Source organism: Cydia amplana, chromosome 6 (assembly GCF_948474715.1).
Source record: "Cydia amplana chromosome 6, ilCydAmpl1.1, whole genome shotgun sequence".
Lineage (NCBI taxonomy): Eukaryota > Metazoa > Arthropoda > Insecta > Lepidoptera > Tortricidae > Cydia > Cydia amplana.
In genome coordinates, this window is record NC_086074.1 from 3,066,287 (window position 1) to 3,093,258 (window position 26,972).

The 26,972-nt window shown below is 39.7% G+C and overlaps 1 protein-coding gene across 1 annotated transcript in view; it reads left to right on the forward strand.

The window, feature by feature from the left end:
• Positions 1-26,972, forward strand: part of LOC134649117 (hemocytin) — a 126,209-nt gene that overhangs the window by 60,663 nt on the left and 38,574 nt on the right. Inside the window, exons 41-56 of the mRNA XM_063503833.1 lie at positions 3,101-3,225; positions 4,854-5,047; positions 5,609-5,785; positions 7,328-7,486; positions 8,069-8,232; positions 9,085-9,209; positions 10,065-10,240; positions 12,214-12,377; positions 14,050-14,174; positions 15,004-15,179; positions 16,690-16,853; positions 17,813-17,937; positions 18,270-18,444; positions 24,180-24,285; positions 25,081-25,333; positions 26,091-26,321. Of these exons, the coding sequence (XP_063359903.1) occupies positions 3,101-3,225; positions 4,854-5,047; positions 5,609-5,785; positions 7,328-7,486; positions 8,069-8,232; positions 9,085-9,209; positions 10,065-10,240; positions 12,214-12,377; positions 14,050-14,174; positions 15,004-15,179; positions 16,690-16,853; positions 17,813-17,937; positions 18,270-18,444; positions 24,180-24,285; positions 25,081-25,333; positions 26,091-26,321 (2,639 nt within the window). The remainder of the gene's footprint in view (positions 1-3,100; positions 3,226-4,853; positions 5,048-5,608; positions 5,786-7,327; positions 7,487-8,068; positions 8,233-9,084; positions 9,210-10,064; positions 10,241-12,213; positions 12,378-14,049; positions 14,175-15,003; positions 15,180-16,689; positions 16,854-17,812; positions 17,938-18,269; positions 18,445-24,179; positions 24,286-25,080; positions 25,334-26,090; positions 26,322-26,972) is intronic.

Here is a 26,972-nt window from a genome sequence, read left to right on the forward strand (position 1 = left end):
CGTATCGCTCAAGGCCGCCTCTCGGGCCACCGAAGATGCGATAGGCATGTTCAATTTATATACTTATATATTTTACTTCATATTTCCCTCTCATACACAAAACATTCAAAAACCAACCATATAACGCAACACCATGAAAGCTTCAACATGTAAGAATTTCAACAACTCTTAGTTGATCAGGCTAATCGTTCTTTGAAAAACTTATATATATCAGCCTTCCCAAGCACTACTTAAATAAAAACCAATTCCATCTACACATATCAAACTATACCTCTCAAAACTATTCCATCCTATTTCTTTACATAAACTTCCAATCCCAAACATTTCTAAACCACAAGCCATAAAAATCCAGCTTTAAAACAATCCTAAGCATACCTATACCAACTAATAAAACTTTTCATAAACGATCACAATCCTGTTTTATTTAATACTTTTTTTTACCACCCGATTCATTTATCGTCATTTATCAATATTGTCATTATTTAATTTCACTTTGATCTTAAATCCGTCAAGTCCATATTATATGTCAACTCCAAACACATTAAATTACAAAAAAGAAATTGTCTTAAAATCAAAATAATCCTTAATTAATAAAACATCACTAATCTAGTATAATAATAATATGATATATGGTTAAAAGGCGGTATCGCGTTATATTTTGCATTTGTTATTACAAAAATATTATTATGTTAAGTTTTATCAAGTATGATTTGTTTTAATACATTACATTGAATTCAAAAGATCTAAAACACTGCAGGAAGACTATGAAATTTGAGATGAAATGACAGACTTCACGTGCCATTCCATATATGGAGTACACGCGCCGCCGTCATGTGGGCTATAGGTATTCGAGAAGGATGAAGTAATTGTGTCATTCATGTACTGATAATACTTAAGCAAATTTGAAAAAAATATGAATGATCACCGGAAAGCAAATTGAGGCAAGGAAAAATAATAATTATAGGAAAAAAAAATTAGCACCAAAATACACTTAAGACTGAAAATTAATTATTATTCTCGTTAATCGTTATATAATGACCGCCCTTTTATCCATATTGTGTTTCGTCATCTAGCGGCATTATCATAAATGAAATGTTATCAATAGTTCATACACTTATAAAATAATTAGTTAATGAATGCCTTAAAAATGTACGATTAAAAACTTTAAAAATAGAAGTCACTTCAATTATTATTATGTCTGTTTTTCACTTTTTTACTACCACTGTGATACGCTGGACTTCGTGCCTTGGCTTAGGGCACCCGTAGCTGCAGACCACGCCCTTATCCACCGACACGAGCAACGCCCAGCAGCAACCAACATCACAAAAATTACAAGTCTCAATTTTATTTTTAATTTTTATTAAGGTAATTCTTATTTATGTCTCGTTTACAGTCACACCTTATTTTTCTTTAAATTATTTTGTTTACTTCACTGCCCGAGAAATATTCATACGCACTTTATTTTTTCCACTGTTTTTATTACTGTCTATTTACTTAGTCGAACTTTTTTTTTTCCCGTTAATTTTGTAACAGAATTCCGTTAAATCACTATAAGTTCGGATCACTACTTATCAACTGTTCCAATAGTCCGATAGGTTTTTTTTTTAAAGTTGTTATAACACTTTAATTTATGCACTAGTTTAACTTTCAAAACTGTCCACACTGTGCAGTATCTATAACTGTCAATATGATTGAAATCAAATGTAATGTCCTTGTAAATATTGTTGATTTAATTTGTATTCTTCGTTTTCTTGTTGTTCGTCCTCTGGCTGGCGCGGCGCGCCGCCAGTGCAGCGCAAGGCCGCACTGGCAGGATCGCCATGTGGTGTGGGACGTAAAGACAAACACTATCTCTGGAGTATAGGTTTATTCTGATCTATGATACTTATGCTAGGGTATATATATAGGGTACATGTGAGAGAGTGTGCGTGCACACTACAACACGACAATCGTGCGCGCCGAGCGGCAGCCCACTGCCATACGCCTGTCCGATGGGCGCGCCGGCCAAATGTACCTAAACTGCGGAGTGACACCCCCCTGGTTAGAGTCAGACCAATGTCTGACCAGTCTTATTTACTCGTAATGCATGTTAATTATAAGATGCAATCATGTTTTGAAAAGATGTGTTTGTTGCCGGTCGCATATTGGGATACCCTCCTCCAATTGAGGGGGGATTTAAATCTTCTCGGGGCAGAGGTGTAGGGTTGGAGCCCGTGTAGCTTTATTTGACGTTCATAAACGCATTGTAATATGCCTACTTGAATGAACTATCTTTTATCTTATCTTTATCTTAATGTAGTTCTGCAAGTGACACAGTGTGAAGGTGCCATCATGAACGGCAAATTCCTATGAAAATATTACTTTTACACTTTGTTCCGTTCAAGTCGGAGGAAGGTTAGTTTACGAGTATATGGACTGTAATTTATCCACAGGTCCATTAGATCAGTAAATATTTAAGGTAAACGTACTGGTGCTCGACGCGGTCCCAGTACGTGTCATCTTGAAACTTAAGTCATTGTCAATAGAGGTGACAGTAGGGTGTCATCTATTGGGCATTAGCGTGTCGAGCACTAGTACGTTTTCCTTACCTACTCACAGAAAAAGCTACACTTAAATTTTATAGTTATTTCAGAATTTGTTCAATCAAGTGTGAACTGCCCTGTTTCCAAAAGGGAGACTACATTTAGGGCTCTTTTAGACGGCGCGCGAACTCGCATGCGATTTTAGTTACATTGCGGACCAATGAGGCTACAACAATTCAGCCGACCGCAATCAAATAACGCAATGTATGCATGCGAGTTTCATTACATTGCGGGTTTTGATCAGTCCGTTGAATTGGACGTAACCAACAGTCCGCCATGTAACTAAAATCGCATGCGAGTTCGCGCGCCGTCTAAATGAGCCCTGTACGGATATGATGGTCGTTCTTGTCTACGTGACAGCGTGATAAAACGGTGTCCGTCACTTTCTTTCCCACGGTGTTAAACAGTGACAGTTATTTTATCACGTGGATAAAGATGGATAAAGCTATCCATAATAGGCTGGCTGATATCGACAATCATGTGCTTACTTTAAAATTAAAGTATGGTTTTGTATCCAGATACAAGAACCTACTGTGGCAAGGAGAACCGCTGCCCGCCTCGTCTTTCACCGCCAGTTCGTTTGACAAGGAACATTTCGCTCCGCAATACGCCAAGCTCAACGGAAAGGCTGAAGGGGGTTCTGGTAAGTGTTTCTTTATTTTATACGAATGGAATAATGATGAATGGCAAACATTATAAATAGGCTAGATCAGCGGTCGGCAACCTGCGGCCCGTGAACCTGTCACTTGCGGCCCGCGAGCCTCCCTGGCTATTTTGTAATATTGACATACGACAATGTCTGATAAAGTCATAAATATTAACAAAGTACGGCCCGCGTCAACTTCGTTAACTACTATGTGGCCCTTGGCTGCTAAAAGGTTGCCGACCGCTGGCCTAGATGAACAATTTTTATTAATGGTATCAATCGATCAGGGTTGTTTTTAGAATCAAATGTCTATGTGGGACCCATTGCATTAAAGCAATACAAAAGTCAGAAATGAAAGTCAAAGTTGGACAGTCGTACTTCACTCGCGAAACGCTCCTAACAAAACGATAAGTGATCGTGACGTCACGGTCACTGAGAGCCCATCATGAAGTTCGGAAAACAGGAGAAATTGCGATTTTATGTCAAGTATTGCGTTTAAATATGTATAGTAGCTAAGGAATCGAATGGTACTTTATGCCTTTTTGGAAATTAATAAATATAAGAGAGCGCCATTTGGGGAAACCTTAAACCATTCAAAATCAATCTCATTTATAAAATTAACACGTATTCTGTGGGTATACTTCATCGTAATAATAAAAATCTAAATTTGTCAATTGGTGGTCAGATTGGTCGAATTCATTTTGAAGCAGCCTATTTCAAAAGTCTGCAACCGATGCTATTACGGTAACGCTCTTACGGTAGATGTCGCTCGGGTCCCCTTGACCCATATGGTGGAAAGATTTGTTGGCTATGGAAAGGTCTTGGTGGCTCAGATGGCAGAGCGCTGGAGTATCGATCCAGAGGCCGTGTGTTCAAGTCTCACCCAAGACAGTAATTTTTTACACTTTTAAATTTATTCTAAGCTTAATACAGACATTTTATGATCTTCAAGCCATTGTTTGTCCGTGTTCATCAGTGCACTTACCATGAAACAAAGTTTTACTTTAACCCATCCTTTTTTAGGGTTCCGTAGATTCGTCATGTCTGTCTGTCTGTCTGTCTGTCCGTCTGTCCGTGTATGTCACAGTCACTTTTCTCCGAAACTATAAGAACTATACTGTTGAAACTTGGTAAGTAGATGTATTCTGTGAACCGCATTAAGATTTTCACACAAAAATAGAAAAAAAACAATAAAATTTTGGGGTTCCCTATACTTAGAACTGAAACTCAAAATTTTTTTTTTCATCAAACCTATACGTGTGGGGTATCTATGGATAGGTCTTCAAAAATGATATTGAGGTTTCTAATATCATTTTTTTCTAAACTGAATAGTTTGCGCGAGAGACACTTCCAAAGTGGTAAAATGTGTGTCCCCCCCCCCCCCTGTAACTTCTAAAATAACAGAATGATAAAACTAAAAAAAATATATGATGTACATTACCGTGCAAACTTCCACCGAAAATTGGTTTGAACGAGATCTAGTAAGTAGTTTTTTTTTAATACGTCATAAATCGCCTAAATACGGAACCCTTCATGGGCGAGTCCGACTCGCACTTGGCCGCTTTTTTTTCTTTTTTTTTATAAATACTAAAGTCAAATCAAATACAAACATCTTTCCTACCCAGGAGGAAGCTGGCTCGCAGCCAACCAAGACACAGACCAGTTTATCCAAGTAGAGCTGCCGACCGCCCAACCGGTCTACGGTGTGGTCATACAAGGCAGCCCGATGTACGACCAATACGTGACCAGTTATGAGGTCATGTATGGCGATGACGGACATGTGTTCTCGTATGTGAAGGGACCGAAGGGTGATCGACAGGTAAATTTATATCAAGAAGTACTTTAAAACTTCTGAAAATCTGATTCTCACAGATCCTGGTGTTTTTGGATTTTTTTACCTCAGAATATTCAACCCCGATTCTAAAAAAACTTACAAAAATTGTACCTTACTTTCCACTACGTCACGCACGCTAGTTTTCACACTAAAACGTGACGTAATGGATTGCCATTTTGGGACTTCTTATTTTAATGGTAGGATGGAGAATGCAGTCGATTCTGAGTAGAATGAGCCCAATAATGTCCAGATTTCAAAGAACCAGGTTTTCAATATTTATTTTAGAAAACGCCCAAATCGCTCTTCATATGTGACGTCCCACGGGTAAAGGTACCTTATGGCGGTTGGCGCTTACGCTATTATTAACGCCGCTCCAATATTATCGCGGCGCTATGCGACGTAAGCGCCAGCGGCCATAAGGTACCTTTTACCGTGGAACGTCACATATGTCGACACCACTTCGACATGTTATCTTATCTTATTATGTATTTTGATCCTGGTACTATTTGCATTAGCAGTTTCCACTTCACCGTATAATTTTCGAAGGTGTTCCGCGGCCCAGTAGACCACGTCGGCGCAGTAAAGCAGATGTTCACGCCCCCGATCGAAGCGAAGTTCGTCCGCATCAGGCCTCTGACCTGGCACGACAATATTGCTGTACGCTTCGAGCTGATTGGCTGCGGAGATGTTACCACCACCACTACAACTACTGTTGCTACCACGGTGAGTGACAAATACCGGCCAAGTGCGAGTCGGACTCGCGCACGGAGGGTTCCGCACCATCAACAAAAAATAGAGCAAAACAAGCAAAAAAACAAACAAAAAAACGATCACCCATCCAAGTACTGACCCCGCCCGACGTTGCTTAACTTCGGTCAAAAATCACGTTTGTTGTATGGGAGCCCCACTTAAATCTTTATTTTATTCTGTTTTTAGTATTTGTTGTTATAGCGGCAACAGAAATACATCATCTGTGAAAATTTCAACTGTCTAGCTATCACGGTTCGTGAGATACAGCCTGGTGACAGATGGACGGACGGACAGCGGAGCCTTAGTAATAGGGTCCCGTTTTTACCCTTTGGGTACGGAACCCTAAAAACTAACACAGTTTAATATTAGGAGTCAACTGTGGTAAATTATTCGGGTCTGTATCGGAGATTGTTTTCCTATGTTCTATTGTACAATTTGTATAGTACAGGAAAGCTTCTAGCCTTATTATGGTACAATTAAGGGTATTTTGGCTTCCTTTAGTTTTCGTCGGGTCCGCTATTTAGCTGCAACGGCGTCATAAAACTGACTAAAACTACAGTGGCCCATTCCATGAAAGCTAGTGTCTTAGAATACGTAAATAAAATTATGTTTCTACAATGGAAGTTAAATACATTTTTGGTACAAGCTTTTAACGCTGACTGTACTTTTTTTAACACAGGCAACTAATACTCAGATAATTCTAAAAATCCCAAACACAGATTTCGATTTAGATTTCGTTGTTTTATCACAGAGTTCCTATGGCCATCTCCTGTCTCCATCATCAGATCAGCTCGATGGTATCATAATATTGCATTGTCACCCGACTTACATAATTTCTGCAAATTTTCAGTATCAATGGAAGTCGGGATGTGGGTCAAATTTAACTTGTAAGAATATCGATCGGGTTTGTTTTTAGGATCAAATGTCTATATGGGACCCATTACATTAAAGTAACACAAAAGTCAGAAATTGTAGTCAAAGGCCGACAGTCGCACTTCACTCGCGAAACGCCCTAAACAAAACGATAAGGGAACGTGACGTCAAGGTCTCTGAGAGCCCACATCTTGTAGGATGGACAAAACAAGAAAATTGCGTTTTTGTCGGTGAAATATTGCGTTTATGTATATAGTTGCAGTACAATACTTTTTTGGATGAAATGTAAGGAATCGAATGGTACCCTTGCTTTTATCATTTTTGGAAGTTAAAAAGAACTTAAATTTTGTAACTTTCAGGTCCTGTATTTTTGTAACATTTCCATATTTTATTTTAATATCCACATTATTGTGATAAATTGCTCGTTTGCTATCTATTTTACTAGATTTTGTTATAAAATTCAACATGTGTCATCATCCCTGTTATACATACATAGTTAGTTAGCTAGGTACATAGTTAGTTAGGCATGTTAATTGAAAAGCTTGTAACAAAATGTTAAACAACCTAGAATAAACTTGTTTCACACAACAAATCACGTCTCATCCTACCGACTGCGCCAGTAAAGGTATTGTCTTTTTTCAGCTCGAGCCTTTGCAATGCACAGAGCCTCTCGGGCTAGCAGCCGACCTGCCCATCGACAGCATTGAAGTGAGCTCCAACAGCGAGGATAGGAAGTACTTCGCGCTGTCGGGACAAAGGGGATGGCGGCCGTTGTACAGCACGCCTGGGGAATGGATCATGGTGAGTCGCAAATGGCAGCCAGGGGCTAATAATCAATATCCTCCTAAGAACAAGAGTCATTTTTGCAGTTTGGACCATCTTTTATTCCGTTATAGTTCAATTTTGTTCTTTAAAAAAAAACCTTTATTATCAGGCAACTAAGGCTAATAGATACATACCTTACAAATTAACATACATACAATATTAAAAAACTTACAAGCTAAAAAATATTTCGGTGACACTGTGGTTTTTTTTTATCGTCGTTCTACGTCGTCGTTCTATGACGCGGTTCTACGGTTTAAAAACGGGAATTACGTCGGAGCTACGTTGACTGGTGAATTTCCGAAATCGAGAATCTACTTACATGGAAAAAGACCCCTCAGAAATAGCAAAACAAATCTTATGGGGAATTTTCCAATACAAAACAGCACAAATCACCCACTTCAATAAGAAATCGTCTTCAAATACAACTAAGGAAGGGAGCAATTGTACAAAGGTTGCCCGCACTCAGTAGAGTTAGATATAACCTAACTTCTCTCATCCAAGTCTAAAAAGTCCGTGGTAATCACATATATATTAATTGCATTATTTATTTTCTACTAGTTCGACTTCACCGCCCCGCGCAACATAACCGGCATCAAAACCAAAGGCGGTGTCAACGGCTGGGTGACCGCCTATACAGTCATGTACACGTCCGACTTGGCCACTTTCCACCCGGTGGTGGACTCGTCCGGTGCGCCTGCGATCTTCCCTGCCAACTTCGACAGGTAACCTTTTTTTTTATAATTAATGGGCTTACTCATGGCCACAGACTAGCCGAGGCGAAGACGTGGCCTACGATAGAGCGAGCCTGCCCAGAAGGTGCCTGTTCACCCTTGATTTGAAGGTTGCCGGGTTATATGAGCTCGGAAATATAGACGCCGGCAAGGAATTCCATTCCTTGGCAGTGCGCATAAGAAAAGAGGAAGCAAAGCGCTTCGTGCGAATTGGTGGAATATCTACCAAGTAAGCATGGAAACCGGCCGTGCGTCTAAAAGTCCGATGGTAGAATGGGGACAGTGGAATAAGCTCATGTAGCTCTTGAGCCTTAGGAATTTCAATTCAAACTGTCCACCTAGAGCACTTCACTACAAATAATTTGGACACGTAAGTATCAGTTCAAAAGCCATTTTTATTGCAAACTAGCGATCCGTCCCGGCTTCGTACGTGTTAACAAATTATACATAAACCTTCCTCTTAAATCACTCTACCTATTAAAAAAACCGCATCAAAATCCGTTGCGTATTTTTAAAGATCTAAGCATACATAGAGACAGACAGTATCTTTACCAATAATAGGTTCTAAATAAAATTTGACGCTTCGCCCGTTGGATATTCCAGCTGGCAAAATTTGCGTTAATTAGATTTTAGATTGCGGTGTTTCTTCGTTATGTCCGATTTACAGTCAGCATCAGAAGTTGCTAAGCGGGCGAGGTGTTCAAAATTACCTTGACACGCTCTTATCCTCTTAACAATAAAATCGCGTCAAGATCATTTTGAACACCTGGCCCGCTTAGCGACTTCTGCTGCTGACTGTATGACTGTAAAAGTTAACTGTACAATATTTTTGTGTTTCAACAGGGATAGCGTGGTCACTACGGAATTCCGACCTCCCTTAAATGCGCGGTACTTAAAAGTTTTACCGGCCAAGTGGAAAAACAACATCGAGATGAGGATCGAGCCTATAGGCTGCTTTGAACCGTACCGTAAGTATTTTAAACTTGTATACCTATAGTTTTTTATTTCATTACAGTTGTCGATGTACGGTAAAGGATCCATTTCTTACAAATCCGTAAGGTAAATGACAGATAAATACAAACGATTCATAGCTAATGCAGGCTTGTATGCGTTTATGAATAACACCATTAATTTTAAAGGGCGTAAAATCTAGCAACTCTTAAGTATTTAATATTATAAAAAAAATAGAAATGAGCAACAACAGCATGGTTAGTGCAGGGTGGAGGTAGACGGGTTGGGTAGGACTGCAACGTTATTGAAACCGAAGAAATGTAGGATGGATTTGAATCTGTGCCGTGTCGCACGGATACATATGCTGAGGGCTCGGATTATCGAAATCATAAGTAGCAAGACTATAATAGTTATTTGTTTTACAAGGAGGCAAAGTTGTTGTTTAACCGCTCGTACTAATATCGATACCAAGCAAGCGAAAGATTCCAAAATTGATACACGAGCGCAGCGAGTGGTTCGAAAATGGAATCTTGAGCGTTGCGAGGGTTCCAAAGCACAAGGGTTAAAAAACAAAATTTGCCCCCGAGTGAAACAAAATTTTTAACCACACCAACCCGAAGAAAATTTTAACTGGAAGTTATCAAACAAAATCAAACCAAATTCAAATCCTAATGAATGTTATTAAATATTTATCATTCAAAATCATCATTTCATATCAAGTCAATTCTACCAGCAAACATAAGAAAACAACTAAAATTTTGCATTTCATTACTTTGTCTCACATGTGAATAAAATGCAACGTTGCTATCAGTTTTTGAACAATCAAGAGAGCCTTTACCAGATGGTGTGGTGAACAGTTACTTGTCTTACAGCGACACCCACGACAACACTCGCCCCCCTGCAATGCACGGAGCCCCTCGGCTTGGCGGCTGACCTCCCCGTACAGAGTATAGAAGTCAGCTCCAAGAACGAGGATAGGAAGTACTTCGCGCTGTCAGGGCAGAGGGGGTGGAGGCCTTTGTACAGCACGCCCGGCGAATGGATCATGGTAGGTGTACAAAAGTTAGTAAAGGCACAGTTGTATAGTACTACCGTACAGAAAGGACACTTCCTACAAAACCGAAGTTTGACAGCGATTCAGGGTCGAATCATGATATCCCTTTCTAACTTATGGCACTATCCCTGTCGGCTATTTAGGGTTGTCAAAATTCAAGTCATTATCTTCATCTGTGGTCGTGCACGCAAAAGGACATCAAGCTATGTCAACTCTAATAATTGCTCGGAGCAATGCTGAGCCGAACGGAGCCGCGTTTACCCGAAGTCAGGAGTGTCTCCCCACTGGTAAAGGGGCAAATTTGGCGTGTAAATGGACGTAATGGGGAGGGTTTGTGAAAGCTGTAGAGTGCGGCTTAGCAGATTCATACTATGCAATATACAATGAGTGTCACAACCTCTTAAATTTACGGTTTTTCGCTGAACTACTTTCAAATTACGTCTGAAATTTCGTAAATTTCATTGTACTTCAGCTACCTATTGAAGACCTATCCGAAAGCCCATACACAGTTCTTGCATACAAAAACACGGGCTACCCAAAATATCTGTGAAGTTTGCAGATAAATGTGGTCGAAAAACGATCGGCTCGAATGTAACCCGGCATAATTACACGATAATAAAGCCCATTATAAGAATATACACTTAACCTTTTGAACGGCACGTCTATCGTCGCGCGGCGCGTCATCGTGAACCTAGTCGGAATACACGAAGGTTGATATTGAGTTGTAGCCCAGGGATCGGATACTGGTATTTTTTGTATGGGAACGGAAACGGTATTTTTTCGTTCTTTGCTAATTACTTCATTTCTAATTGGGCAATCTAATAATACGAAGTCGTAACCTAAAAACACAACTGAGTCCTACTTTTCGAGTAAAAAATAATTCGAAAAATATGGTTATTGTAAGATTGTAAGATATTGTAAGAAATTGTAATGTTCAATATGTTCTTTCTCTTTTCATTTTTTCGATATATTGAGTGTCACCTAGATGTACCTACAAGCACCACCAAAATCTGAGGTTTGTTTGTTTGTGACCGACACAACTCAAAGGCTCGGTCTGAAAACCAGCGCTGAGCCTCCGGCACAGCACATGCTGAGACTGAAACCTATTGCCTCACAATATTTGTAACGATAGATTAATTATTAAGTACATATGTATTAGCTAGTGAGTTTTTTTTGTGGCAATAAAATGTTTGAAGTTTGAAGTTTATTTCTAAGTTTTTGCAAAAAACCGGTTCCGATCCCTGTTGTAGCCGCGCGGGTCAGTTGACGTCTCTTGGCGGCCAACGGGCACATTACTGGCTCCAGGATGTTGTATTCTTACCTTCCACGCAAGTGTCTCGTTGGCAGATAGGCAGTACTTATTTATTTATTTTATTTTATTGGGAAACAAACAGCTTTCAATCTTACACAATATGAATTAATATTAATAAAACACAAGCCAAAACAGTTTCCACTAGTAAATTAAAGCAGATATGCTCAAAGGGAAGTACTTAATAGAATACCAAAAATACAAAACGTATTATCCAAAGCAATCAAGCAAACTGAAAGTTATTGAACTACATTATTGTTTCATTTTAACTACTGTATTATTTTAACTAAACTTGTTAGTTAAATCGTGAAGAGACGAGAAAGAAAGGAAAAAAAAATAGATTTACATCCTATGCTAATGTTAGTTTGTTAGGTACATCGTTGTAATTATTACTGAGTTAGGGTTTATGTTATTTTTTTATTGAAGTGAGAAATTTACCCAGCTTCATATTGAACACATCAAAATTGGAATATTTAGAGTTATACATTGAGCATGCTCTAGCAAGATATGAGTTTTTGAAGTACCTAGTACGACAGAATGGAATGGCAAATAAAGCTTTTGATCTAGTTCGGGAATTAGAGCATCTATATGAAATATTGCTAATGAGATATTTCCTTGTAGTAGTAGGAGTTAATGTCTTGCACCTTTTCTTTACCAGTTTGACTTCACCGCACCTCGAAATATCACTGGTATCAAGACCGCGGGCGGGCCGAACGGCTGGGCGACGGCATACACCGTCATGTATACATCCGACCTGAGCACTTTCACCCCAGTAGTGGACAATGCCGGCGCGCCTAAACTGTTCCCCGCCAACTTTGACAGGTAAACCAAGGAATCCATGCTTTCTTTTTGTTTGTTTTATATTTTTCGGGTGATATCTACCGTTACCTCACCAAATGGCCTCAATAGGCTACATGACTAATTTTCATTTATGGTATCAATCGATCGGGTTTTGTTATTAGGATCAAATGTCTATATGGGACCCATTGCATTAAAGTAACACAAAAGTCAAAAATTGTAGTCAAAGGCCGACAGTCGCACTTCACTCGCGAAACGCCCTAAACAAAACGATAAATGAACGTGACGTCAAGGTCTCTGAGAGCCCATCTTGTCGTATGGACAAAACAAGAAAATTGCGTTTTTGTTGGTGAAATATTGCGTTTATGTATATAGTTGCTATACAATATTTTTTTGGGTAAATGTAAGGAATGGAATGGTACCCTTACTTTTATCGTTTTTGGAAATTTAAAAAAAACTTAAATTTTGTAACATTTCCATATTTTATTTTAATATCCAGATTATTGTGATAAATTGCTTGTTTGCTATCTATTTTACTAGATTTTGTTATAAAATTCAACATGCGTCATCATCCCTATGGAAGATCAGTGCTTAGGCCAGCGATATGCTGCATTGTTAGTCCTTAGTGGGTACAACCTTCACTTACTCGGTAGTTGGTAAAGTTAGATTGAAGTATTCAATTCAATCTAGTTTGAGTAGCAGAAATGGTATCTCTCACAGAAAAAGCACACTATTTTAGTCACAGATTTTAGTACACTTCCAAATTGGTCAAGTTTTGGAGTGAAATCTAGAATGAACACAGGATCAATAATGTTTTAGGCAGTACAGTTTTAGTTTACATCAATTTGATACAAGCTATATTTTAGTTAATAATGCATACATATCTAACATGTACCTATACCTATAGCGAGCTGCAAAATTGTATGGAGACTTCTGGTATTGCGAGTGTTCATGGACGACGGTAATCGTTTACCATCAGGCGTTTCGTCTGCTCATTTGCCTTCTATATACCATAAAAAATACATTTGTAAATTAATTCATTTATAAAGTGACCATGTCATTTTGTGGCTAGGTGTACCAAGATTTTAATTCAATTTAATTCGTTTAATACGGTGTAAACGTACATGTCAATAACATACAAAAATAAAAAAACACACACACACACACACATCTAAAACGAATTAAACCTAAAGTAAGAAAAAATATTACACAATATTAATACCCACAAAATGAATTCTTAAAATAATTATATAATCAATGTCCATAAAATTCATTAACACTATAAAAGGCTTTATCAATTAAATATTTTTTGAGTTTACTGACAAACATCTTATAAGAAGTTGCCTCTTTGGTTTCCGGGCTCAAGCTATTGAATATTTTTACGCCAACTACCCCCAATGAGTTGGATGCTTTCGCTCATAGACTAGGAATCCTCTAGACTGAGTTTAGAGCAATTATTTCATGAAACCGATGCTGCCAAAAATACGGGGTGCGGGGGGACGAGGTGAGCGAATCCCGTGCCGTCCGTTCAAAGACACGGACCAATCACGGCACGGGATTGACTCGAAGATGGAGTAAAACTACCGTATAAGTGGCAGAGGGGGTAGCGTTACTATGCTCAGTCTAGAGGATTCCTAGTCTATACTTTCGCTAATCGCGCAAATACCGATTTATGGTATTTATTGTGTTTCAACAGAGACAGCGTGGTGACCACGGAGTTCCGTCCGCCCATACACGCGCGGTACTTGAAGGTGTTACCGGCCAAGTGGCAGGACAATATTGAAATGAGGGTCGAGCCTATAGGATGCTTTGAGCCTTATCGTGAGTGCTTTTCTTATTTTTAGGTTTTCTCTATACAATCAAAACAACAATATTGGCTGGCTTTTCCGCGTGTGGCGAGGTCTGCCGCTGCTTTAGTGAACTGTTAGCTCTTTGAGCTGAATCCCTACCGCTCTACCATTAAAAAACCGGCCAAGTGCGAGTCGGGCTCGCGCACGAAGGGTTCCGTACCATTAGGCAAAAAACGGCAATAAAATCACGTTAGTTGTATGGGAGCCCCGCCCCACCTATTATTTATTTTATTCCGTTTTTAGTATTTGGTATTATAACGGCAACAGAAATACATCATCTGTGAAATTTTCAAGCTATCACGGTTCATGAGATACGACCTGGTGACAGACAGACGGACAGTGGAGTCTTAGTATAGGGTCCCGTTTTTACCCTTTGGGTACGGAACCCTAAAAACAGCCAGAAATACGAAAGCATTTTTTCTCAATCTGACACGGAGACGCGTCGCTTACGCTTCACGCTTCCTTACAAAAATCGTGAATGTTTATTTCGGTGAAATCTTTATTCGTGCCATTTTCAACCAAAAAGGTACTTACTGTCGATTGTCAATAAGGCACTATTTCCATAAAGATTCAATTTGAAATCAACCTTATCGACAACCGAAATATGGTACCTTTTAGTTGAAAAAGTCACATTTACTCACTATAGTTTGTCAAAGGACTGTCTCATTTCAAACATAGACAGAGATAATCATACTATTTTTGTCTTACACTAGTACTGGCACCCAAAAGAAAAGGATGTTTTGATTCTTATTTACTGACATATTGGTTTGACCAACTATATAAAGCATGTTTTCCAACAGCGGTGCCTACAACCACGCTCGCGCCTCTACAGTGCACGGAACCCCTCGGGCTAGCAGCTGACCTCCCCATTGAGAGCATCGAAGTCAGCTCCAAAAACGAGGATAGGAAGTACTTCACGCTATCAGGGCAGAGGGGATGGAGGCCTTTATACAGCACACCCGGAGAGTGGATCATGGTGAGTCGACGGGGTATCTCATGTATGTATTGTTTGTCATATTATCACTAGTAGTTCGCCCCGAACTGAGAACTCGCAGTTCGCCAAAATGTTAGATCATTATTTTAAAATCGTAAATTTAAAAACTATATTATAAATGTATAAGCCGAGCACTTTCATTTGATACCAAACTCGACCATACTTTCTTGCAAAAAAGGTGACCAGAATAGGAAGACCCCTCACAAATAGCGTTTTAGCCTTCTAAACTCTTCTAACTCAATAACCCCTTGATCGAGCCAGCTCATAATTTGATGACTAAAATATAATGCCCTCAACTACACGTTTACCCAATTTCATTTAAATTAGAACATTGTGTATCAAACTATCCTCTGATAGTCCAGCTTAAAAACATCGAAATGCCGGGACGTGCCCCTAGCCAGCCGTGTGCTCCAAGTTGAATGTAAGAACTTCGCTTCGCTTCGCTTCGCTTCGCTCGCTCGTTCGATTAGTCCTAAAACTGAAGCCGTTAACTTTTCACATGACATAACATAACATGACCACATGACATTAGACAGAATTATCTACGTGTATGTGAGGTGTGCAATAAAGAGTATTGTATTGTATGTTGGGTTAGGTTTGTTTAATGGCAATCCTGAAAAGTTAAGCGTTTCTAAACCACACAAATTATGACAAACATTTCGACTTAAAACTTTTTGGGAAACATTCCCGACCCGAGTCGACAGGACCCTTTCTTGTACCAGTTGTACCCTAAACGTAGGAAATGTCAGAATTTAGATAGGTTAAATTCTACCTGATTGAATGGACTGAATATTACACACGTCACGTTTCCCAGCTTTCGAACAAGACCAGATCTTGTACGTCTTTGGAATGTGGCGCCGTAATAGTCGATTTAGACTCTCGCGCGAGCCACGAGACGAGCCGCGAGCCGAGCCACGAGACGAGAGTGTAAGCGGTGGGCTCGCGGCTCGTCTCGTGGCTCGCAAGCTTGTCGAGCTAATATAATTTAAACACTAACGGCACGGCATAAGGTTTATAACCGAATGACAAGCCGAACGCGAGTGTAAACGGTGGACTCGCGTCTCGTGGCGCGGCTCGCGGCTCGTCTCGTGGCTCGCGCGAGAGTCTAAACCGAGTGTAATAGCTTTTCATTTACTATGGGCGCGAATGGATACAGATGTAGTGCATAATTGTTTTCCATCGTATTGTCTCGGAACGTTCGTATTTGATACTTCAGTCAACCTCAGTACGTTTTGTACCGAGACCGACTGAAATGGCAAGACACGTTCGTACGTTTCCGTAAAAATACGAAGGAAAATAATTATGCACTACATCTGTACCTATACTATTGATGGTCGGGGATAAATTAATAAATAGAGAGTGCTTTCGCGTTACTAACTGCAGGCCCAGGCACAGGCTTATTCTTGTCTGTACATACAAATTAAAACAGAAAAGAAAGTTGTTCTCATATTTAATTATTTGTTTTAATGTATATACCTACTTCTGTCGCCAGTTCGACTTCACCGCCCCGCGTAACATAACCGGCATCAAGACCAAAGGCGGTGTCAACGGCTGGGTCACGGCCTACACAGTCATGTACACGTCTGACTTATCCACCTTCAACCCAGTTGTGGACGATACCGGTGCAACTAAACTTTTCCCCGCCAACTTCGACAGGTAACCATGTCTCTGTCTTCATGTATTATTTGTGTTTCCATCATAGAGAAAAAAATACATAGAGTGCTCACTCCATACATCAGTTTTAGTACCAAAAAGACTATTAGCATCTAGCATCGAGTAGCGGAACTATCAGTACTGCTACTTGACAATAGATGTAGCACCGACCGGAAAGTCTTATGCTGTTGAGATAAGACTTTCCGGTCGGTGCTACATCTATTGTCAAGTAGCAGTATTGATAGTTCCGCTACTCGATGCTAGATGTAGCCACTGAAATTAATAGTCTGAACTGATGTACGGAGAGAACACTCTTGTCTTACTTATTTCTCTATGGTTTCCATGTACATTTATTCTGAGGTTGTGCAATAAAGAGGATTTGTATTGTATTGTATTGTAACCAGTTTCCAGGAATTTGTTGAAGAAACTTAGATACTTATTTCACTGGCTCAGTGGCCAAGATTCTATTTCGGTTTAAAGAATTTTATTACTCATAAGAATATTACAATTCACTTACATGAGTTAACATTACTCATACTAAGAATTAATTGTCTTGACAAGTACATTTTTATTAGTTATATAATATGTGCAAATTTATTTGGGTCGCTAACCCAGCATAGTTAGTTGGTAGAATGATCAATAGATGCAGCAAAGTAGGCAACTAGAAGAGTTTCGTTGCCCACAAATGGTAGGTATGTCGTTTTCCGAGGCGATTTCTTAGTCTACAAGAAATATAATTATGGCAGAACACTAAACCGGTTATTAGTAATGGCTGACTTGTGGTATTCTACGGATTAACTTTTACGATTCTTACACATTATTATAGGTCGTTATTGGTACTTGTTGTGTATTCATTTAAGTCGGTGGTAATTTTCAACCTTATTTTTACGATATTAAGTTCTGTTTTAGATAATTATGTGTTATTTATATCTCGAAACGTTAATCTTATATTGTTTAAACAGGGATAGTGTAGTTACCACAGAATTCCGTCCGCCCATACACGCGCGGTACTTGAAGGTATTACCAGCCAAGTGGAAGGACAACATTGAGATGAGAGTCGAGCCTATAGGATGCTTTGAACCATATCGTAAGTATAGTAATACCTACAATTCAAATTAATAGTAGTTCATAGTACCTTTCAGGGTGTCTAAAGCTAGTCTTGGGAAAAATGTAGGGAGAAAACTTTAAATAAATATATTCCCTGCTTAATAAATTTTAATTTTTCTTTTAAAATTGTCTGCTGTGCTTGACGAGTGCTGCTGAACGAGGCGTTCAAAATGAACACATTTTTTTTTCATTTATTGTGTAAACTGTATAAAATACCTAAGATCATTTGTAGGTCACGTTGAACCTGAACTAATAGTGCTGCTACTCGCTTTCAGTAGCAAATGCTCCCTTAACATATTTTTTCATCTCCAGCGGCAACATCCCCCAAGCCCACACAATCACCTTTCATCCCCACCACGGAAGCCTGTGTTCTCTGCCCCGGAATACAATCAGCTACTTGCGACTGCCACAATGGGACTGCCAAGTATTTCGATGGAGACAGCTGCGTGACAAGAGACCAGTGCCCGTGTGTTGAAGGGTTTATGACGTAAGTACTATACACCATGTGCGGTGACTCTTACACAGTCGTTCGACTGGGGCAATGGAACAGCCTAAATATTCCACGCTATCACCTTTTATCCCCACCATGGAAGCCTGCGTGCTCTGCCCCGGAATACAGTCAGCGACTTGCGACTGCCACAACGGGACTGCCAAGTATTTCGATGGAGACAGCTGCGTGACAACAGACCAGTGCCCGTGTGTTGAAAGGTTTATGACGTAAGTACTATACACCATGTGCGGTGACTCTTACACAGTCGTTCGACTGGGGCAATGGAACAGCCTAAGTATTCCACGCTATCACCTTTTATCCCCACCATGGAAGCCTGCGTGCTCTGCCCCGGAATACAGCCAGCGACTTGCGACTGCCACAATGGGACTGCCAAGTATTTCGATGGGGACAGCTGCGTGACAAGAGACCAGTGCCCGTGTGTTGAAGGGTTCATGACGTAAGTACTATACACCATGTGCTGTGACTCTTACACAGTCGTTCGACTGGGGCAATGGAACAGCCTAAGTATTCCACGCTATCACCTTTTATCCCCACCACGGAAGCCTGCGTGCTCTGCCCCGGAATACAGCCAGCGACTTGCGACTGCCACAATGGGACTGCCAAGTATTTCGATGGGGACAGCTGCGTGACAAGAGACCAGTGCCCGTGTGTTGAAGGGTTCATGACGTAAGTACTATAAACCATGTGCTGTAACTCTTACACAGTCGTTCGACTGGGGCAATGGAACTGCCTAATTATTCCACGCTATCACCTTTTATCCCCACCACGGAGGCCTGCGTGCTCTGCCTCGGAATACAGTCAGCGACTTGCGACTGCCACAATAGGACTGCCAAGTATTTCGATGGGGACAGCTGCGTGACGCGCGACCAGTGCCCGTGTGTGGAAGGGTTTATGACGTGAGTACTATACACCATGTGCTGTGACTCTTACACAGTCGTTCGACTGGGGCAATGGAACAGCCTAAGTATTCCACGCTATCACCTTTTATCCCCACCATGGAAGCCTGCGTGCTCTGCCCCGGAATACAGCCAGCGACTTGCGACTGCCACAATGGGACTGCCAAGTATTTCGATGGGGACAGCTGCGTGACAAGAGACCAGTGCCCGTGTGTTGAAGGGTTCATGACGTAAGTACTATAAACCATGTGCTGTAACTCTTACACAGTCGTTCGACTGGGGCAATGGAACTGCCTAATTATTCCACGCTATCACCTTTTATCCCCACCACGGAGGCCTGCGTGCTCTGCCTCGGAATACAGTCAGCGACTTGCGACTGCCACAATAGGACTGCCAAGTATTTCGATGGGGACAGCTGCGTGACGCGCGACCAGTGCCCGTGTGTGGAAGGGTTTATGACGTGAGTACTATACACCATGTGCTGTGACTCTTACACAGTCGTTCGACTGGGGCAATGGAACAGCCTAAGTATTCCACGCTATCACCTTTTATCCCCACCATGGAAGCCTGCGTGCTCTGCCCCGGAATACAGCCAGCGACTTGCGACTGCCACAATGGGACTGCCAAGTATTTCGATGGGGACAGCTGCGTGACGCGCGACCAGTGCCCGTGTGTGGAAGGGTTTATGACGTGAGTACTATACACCATGTGCTGTGACTCTTACACAGTCGTTCGACTGGGGCAATGGAACAGCCTAAGTATTCCACGCTATCACCTTTTATCCCCACCATGGAAGCCTGCGTGCTCTGCCCCGGAATACAGCCAGCGACTTGCGACTGCCACAATGGGACTGCCAAGTATTTCGATGGGGACAGCTGCGTGACAAGAGACCAGAAGCACTACCATGAGTTCCGTAAATGACAGTCGATAGTGAGAACGTTAAGAAAAATGTATGGAGTATTTGTACAGTGCCTCTACCGGTCACTTAAAGAACTAAAAATTTCAACTGGTACCATGAGTTCCTAACGTTTTTACGTAAGTTTTCTATCCATGCCTAACTTCACACCTAAAACGCTCTCTTTCTAACTATATAAAGAAAACTGAGCCAGAATTATACAAGTTAATTACTTTACGCCGTTTACGCGAATAAACGTGACAGATGTCATCGAAAAATACGTGCGTTTTCGACGTTAAATTTCTGTCAACTTGTAAACACAACAAATAAACATATTTTTCACGATTATCTTTGCAATTTTTAACGTAGCATGTATTTATTTATAACAGTACGTGAACTCCAGGCAAAACTATACGGAATAAATCAATTAGTAGCTCGAAAAAAAGCTGATTTGATACAAAGGTAATGAGTTATATTTACTCCTATTTCTACTGTTTAGTTAAGTACATTTGCAAAGATCACATTACTTACGAGCAGTTTTTGCTTTTAGGCATGAACCTATGATTGAAAACAACATTTCCATACAAACCCGGATGGCATCCAGCGGTACATGCGTGCAAGCAGATCGTTCATTGTTGTATGCATTGTAGAAGTGATTAGTTGGCAAGTGGCTAAATGCCGGGACAACAACGCGAGGAAGATGATGATGTCAAGGAGCGGTACATATAGACATGTTGTGTTGTTGTTGCCGGTTGCACATACCACATAGTAACACAATATACATACTTACTGCAAGACCTATTGTTTATATGTACACAGAGAGAGTTCCTACGTATTTTTTATATTATTCCCTTATTTTATATCTTAAATAAAATAAAACATACAAATGTTCTGTGAGTTTATTTATTTTTCTTTACTACCTATATATTATTTCCCGATGTTCAAGTTCAGTTCGATGTTTCATGTGTGTGGTGATGATGTTTCATGTCTCGTCAGTTTGGGAACAGGAAATATAAAACTTAACATTTTTGCTGGTAGTTCACAATCTGAAAATTAAAATAAGGTTTAACACATTCACTGCCCAAAAACCCGCTGAGTGGGTTCATTTTGTATTGGGAAGGGGCGCTTGGCACTGAAAGTGCTAAGATCGAGATCATTTAGGTACCATAATATTCAGATCGCAGTTAAGGCCGTATAATGTTACTTACTTAGTACGCCGGCACGTACAGCAACCTACACAAAGCGAGGCCAGGGCAAGACCTAACATATATATAGTCTGTCAAGCCGGATATGTCAGTAGCAATGTAAAGCAAACTAAAGTATGGTATCCCTAGGGAACGAACAAAAAGCAGCAATGTACATCGAACATCGATGAAATGTAAACAAAACAGTTCCACAGATAAGATATAAATGACACGCGATTTTCGAATAATTCAAACGTAGTGTTGCTAACCCGCGATTGTTCAAATCTGCCGCCTTTTTCTACTGACAAGATTTGCTTGAACGAGTATACATACCTATTTTAATACAGATTTCTTCTCATGTGTGTACTATTTTCAACATAGGTACATAATAATCTTATTTATGTAGCCAAATTAGCCTGTATAATTTGCTTCATATTTTTTAACACGCAAAGGTATAATTCTAACACGATTATTAATGGTGTTTACGTATTTATCATATATTATTTTGCATTTTTTTCTTGAACACAGCACTGTTTTATACATTGTTTACTAACATTGATATGTTTAATATTTTCGTAACTATGGCAACGTCAAATCTTTAAAAATTGTAGAATGAAGGTTGAATCTGTAAAAAGTGACAAAATAGCTCGCACAAATTCAAGAATGGCGGGTAGCGTGTCAAGCCAAGTTTAAAAGAGAACTGGCGACTCAGCGGCTATGTGTTATATTAACTAGAAATAATTTTTAAATAGAAATAAATGTTAGTTTCGAAATCAACTATGATGAATACTAATAATTTCTGTACAGAAAGTAATGATATCGCATCAAAAACATAAATTTGAAATGAAAGTCAAGTTCATTACTTGGTACTTATAAAAAATATGCGTTGTTGTTGACTTCGCCGGAAAACGAATTGAAATCTATATTACCTATACGGGGTAATTTGCCAGTTACTGGCCCTAAACTAAAAATGAATCATACTTGGTCAACCAGATCTTGACAGTAGAAAAAGGCGGCAAATTTGAAAAATGTAGGTGCGAAGGGATATCGTCCCATAGAAAATTTGAATTTCGCGCCTTTTTTTACTGACAAGATTTGGTTGACCAGCTATATATTCACGTATAAACAGAATTCATTTTAGTATTAGGTGGCCAGTTATTGAAAGCTGACCAGTTATTGAAACTATACTAAATTGAATTCTGTTTATAGGTGAATAGAATTCATCATTAGTTTAAGGTGGCCAGCTGGCCAGTCACTGGCGAATTACCCTGGGTGCAAGTCCTAGTTCGCTTGGGATGAAATTAAAGTTCAGGATTTGTCTTGTCTAGTTTTTATACCAACAAACTAAATTCTTAGAAAAGTAACATGGACAAATATAATATAGCGTGTACGTAAAAACTAGTCAAGTAAAATCCTGAACTTTAATTACATCACAAGCGAACTAGAACTTGGCAAGTTGGCACCCATATAGATATCAATTCTTTTTTCCGCAAAATCAACACCCGAGGCGTATTCTAAATATTGGACTTGGCTCTTATTTCACATTTATGTTTTTGATCACCCTATTAGAAACCATAGAAACAGCTAAAACATTTCACAGTTCGCAATATGCGGGCATGCTTCTCTATTACTCTAATTAAGGAGTAATTAGACTGACAGAGAAAGATGCCCGCAATTTGCAAACTTCGATGTTTTCGGTAGGTTACTTTGATATTTAGTTCTTTAGGTGACTCCTAGGGGCGCTGTACAATTCTCCGATATAATTCTTGCACTGTTTTTTAGTATACTTAGAAAGGGACAGCATCGTTTCTAGTGGAGTGAAGTTAGGCACATTAGATCGTAAAGAAACGTAAAACGTGACATAAGGCACGTTTATTCACATAAAGTAAGTGAGAAATACTCTGGCAACTGATGGTAGAGGCTCAGTGTCCGTGGTGGAAGGGTTTATGACGTAAGTACTTTACCACTTATTGTGAAATTTCTAACACGCCATTCGTTTATAGCTTTCATAAGCTGTTCTACTTCATAAAATGATGCTTTTTGACAACAATGTACCCAACTACAAAAAAGGCCTAAATGAGCGTTTTCCAAAAAAAGTGTACATTTCATTCATGTCTTCAAAATATTGACTTCTTGGGCTCATTTTACTCAGAATCATTTGTACATTCACGCCTCATACATGAAAAAATGTGATAAGACCCTTCCACCATCGTCCATAAGTTTAATACAGTTATTGCCCTCTCTTTTCTTTTTTATGAAACTCCAAAATGATTTAGGATCCTTTGCCAAGTTTTGCTGCATCTGGTCTTGATACTGATCGTGTGCTAGTGAAATTGCTGATTTTAATTTCATTCTACAATTTGAAAATTTATTGTAGTCATCCTCAGAGCCACTTTTTTTGTATTGCTTATGCAGTGTGTGCTTGAGTTTAATTGCTTGTATTATCTCTGTTGTGTACCATTCAGGATAAGAGTACCGAGATACTACCGCCATTTAATGTAGGTTATATGTACTAAAAAAGTCAGAGCATGGTCAAACATAACAAAATGGTCAAACCAATTTGTCAGTCAGTAACAACCAGGAAAACTATAGGTACTCATCCTTCTTTTGGGTGCTAGTACTAGTACAAGACAAAGATAGTATGATTCTCTCTCTCTCTGTGTTTGAAATGAGACAGTCCTTTGACAAACTATACGAAAAAGAATGCTTTATTAAACTAATTGTTCTTCCTGCCAGGTACGCCGTTGGTTCCTCATTCCGCGGCACTAACTGCGACGAGTGTGTTTGCAAACTTGGTGGTGTGACGGACTGCAAGCCCGTCAAGGAGTGCAAATGTGCTTCGGTAAGTTTTGGGAACCCTAATTGTCTAAATTGCAATAGACTGAAAAGTACAGGAAATTGTCAGGTGTCAGTGGTCAAGTTGGTGAAACAGGGGCCTGATGATGTCTGAAAGTAACCCAAAAGGCGGTCCGATCACTTTCGCAACTTAGCTTCTGTTAGGTTTGCGGACTCTTTCGCTCCCAAACCTAAATCTACGCTTTTATACTTTATGGTAAAAGTCGCTTGTTTTGTCATGACGATAAAATTGTGTAGTTACCGTGGACGACCACTTAAGACCACGAGTATGTGTACGACACGTCTTTAATTTATCACAACTTCTTTCGACAATTTCACATGAAATAAATTATTCATGAAATAAAACAAATAAAACGGATTATTTCGCGTATATTGAATTTATACTACATCCCGACGTTTCGAAACCTTACAGCGTTCGTGGTCAACGGGCGAACACGCACGCACGAACACTGTAAAGGGTTCGAAACGTCGGGATGTAGTATAAATTCAATATACGCGAAATAATCCGTTTTATTTGTTTTATTTCATGAATAATTTATTTCATGTGAAATTCGTTATAGTAACTATCGCGGTAACCGAAGACAATATTATGAACAATTATTAGTCAATAGTCAAATAGTCAAAATATACTTTATTCATGTAGGCCTAGCAACAAGCACTTATGAATCGTAACATACTTATAAATTATCTTAAGCTAATTATCAGAGCAATTTATTGATGTTATTATTCCATAATAATATTGGATTATTATACAAATCAAATCAAATCAAATTATTCACAGGATCTAGTCCCAAAACTGACATCCACCTGCGAATGTCTGTGCGAGCCGTGCCCTGCTGGCACCAAGATATGCCCAACAAGCAAGTTCTGTCTGGAAGTCAAGAAGTGGTGCGACAGTCTCCAAGACTGTCCTGATGATGAAAGGGATTGTTCCACCACGGCACCTTGGGTGGTGACCACTGTTGAACCTCCAGTGGTGACTACCATTGTGCCAACTGTAGCTGCCACTTTACCCACCACTACCACCGTTAAACGTGAGTAGATTATATAAGGATTGAATGTTGAAGTAGTAGGATAGTCTGCAAGACTGTCCTGATGATGAGAGGGATTGTTCCACCACTGCACCTTGGGTGGTGAGTTGGTGACCACTGTTAAACCTCCGGTGGTGACTACGATTATGGCAACTGTAGCTGCTACTTTACCCGCCACTACTACCGTAAAACGTGAGTGTGAGGATGGTCAATAAGAAACTTTAAGGATTGGAATTTGTTCTAATGATGAAAGGGATTGCACGATCATAACACCCTGAGTGGTGACTAAAGTTTTGTTATCTATGTAAATAACTGCAATTCCTCTATTCTTTTTCAAATCAAATATGTATATCTAGTCACAACAAAAACATGAATAGTACAATAAAGTGTTGTGCTACTACTAGTAGTAGTAGCACAACACTTTATTGTACAAAATTCAGAACAAAACAGGAAAAATAACATTCGTCATTAGTACAAAGGTGAAGGCGAAATAGAACTTGTGTTTAAAAAGGACTGCTATGTTTTTCTAATAATTATCTGGTGCTTTATTTCGTGCATGGTGTGAAATAATTTATTTTAAACACAGTCTAAAACCCTATTCTATGTCTGTCTGTCTGTCTAATACCCGATCGACTCTGACTAATGAGGGACTTGAATCTATATTTCTGAGTTCCTGCCAAAAATACTGCTAGTTACGCCTATCAGCTTATTTATTACATCGAATTTTGACATGATCATGTATTTTTTTCTTTTTTTCCAGCCATAGAATGCGAAGAAGTAAAATGCCCGCCCGGCTACCTCGTCCGCCTGATCGCCTCACGTTACACCAGTTCCTCCACCTCCGATCTACCCCCACCCCGCCCCCGACAGTCTTACAGGCGATATCAGACTGGATATGCTAAGGGAGGGTCTAGGGGTGGATACGCGAAGGGAGGATACTCGAAGGGAGGATTTGCGAAAGGCGGTTTTGCGAAAGGCGGTTATGGCGGTGGTGAGTTTTACAAAGTTTATGACGATTTTCCTTTTTTTGTGGCGTTCTCAAAACTGGCAACTTTGGTTTTGGTGTTTATATGACCCATCAACTTTAAAAAACAGTTGTATGTTTCTTGCACTTTTTGCTAACCAAAATTTAAATTTATGCTAGATCTTTATTTTTTATTTTTTAAACGACCTGGACTCATTCTGTGGCAGTGTGTGGGGGAGCATGCACAAAGCCGTGACGAGTGGCGAAAGACAGGGGAGGCCTTTGCCCAGCAGTGGGACACAATAACGGCAATTAAAAGAAGTTAAATTATATCTAGTGAATAAAAATATCACTCTAGTTCTTTGACACAAATCAGAACCCATTTGTGTGGGGTGGATTGCATATATGGTATCGATCCTGTCTTTAAAAATTCTTTCTCCGATTAGATTATATCCAAATGATTAATTGATTATGATTAGGTAGTGTTTTGATTGTTTGTTTCTTTTGTCTCCCAAATTGTTTATTGGCAATGTGCGAAGTCGGTGGCGCTGATCGTCACAAACACAGGTAATCTTATGGAATGTCCGATATTAGTACTAGTGGCAGCCGCTTGAACTAATTTCACTCTATAAGATTTAACGTAGAAAGTCCGACAAAATAAGGGCAGCACCAGTCGTG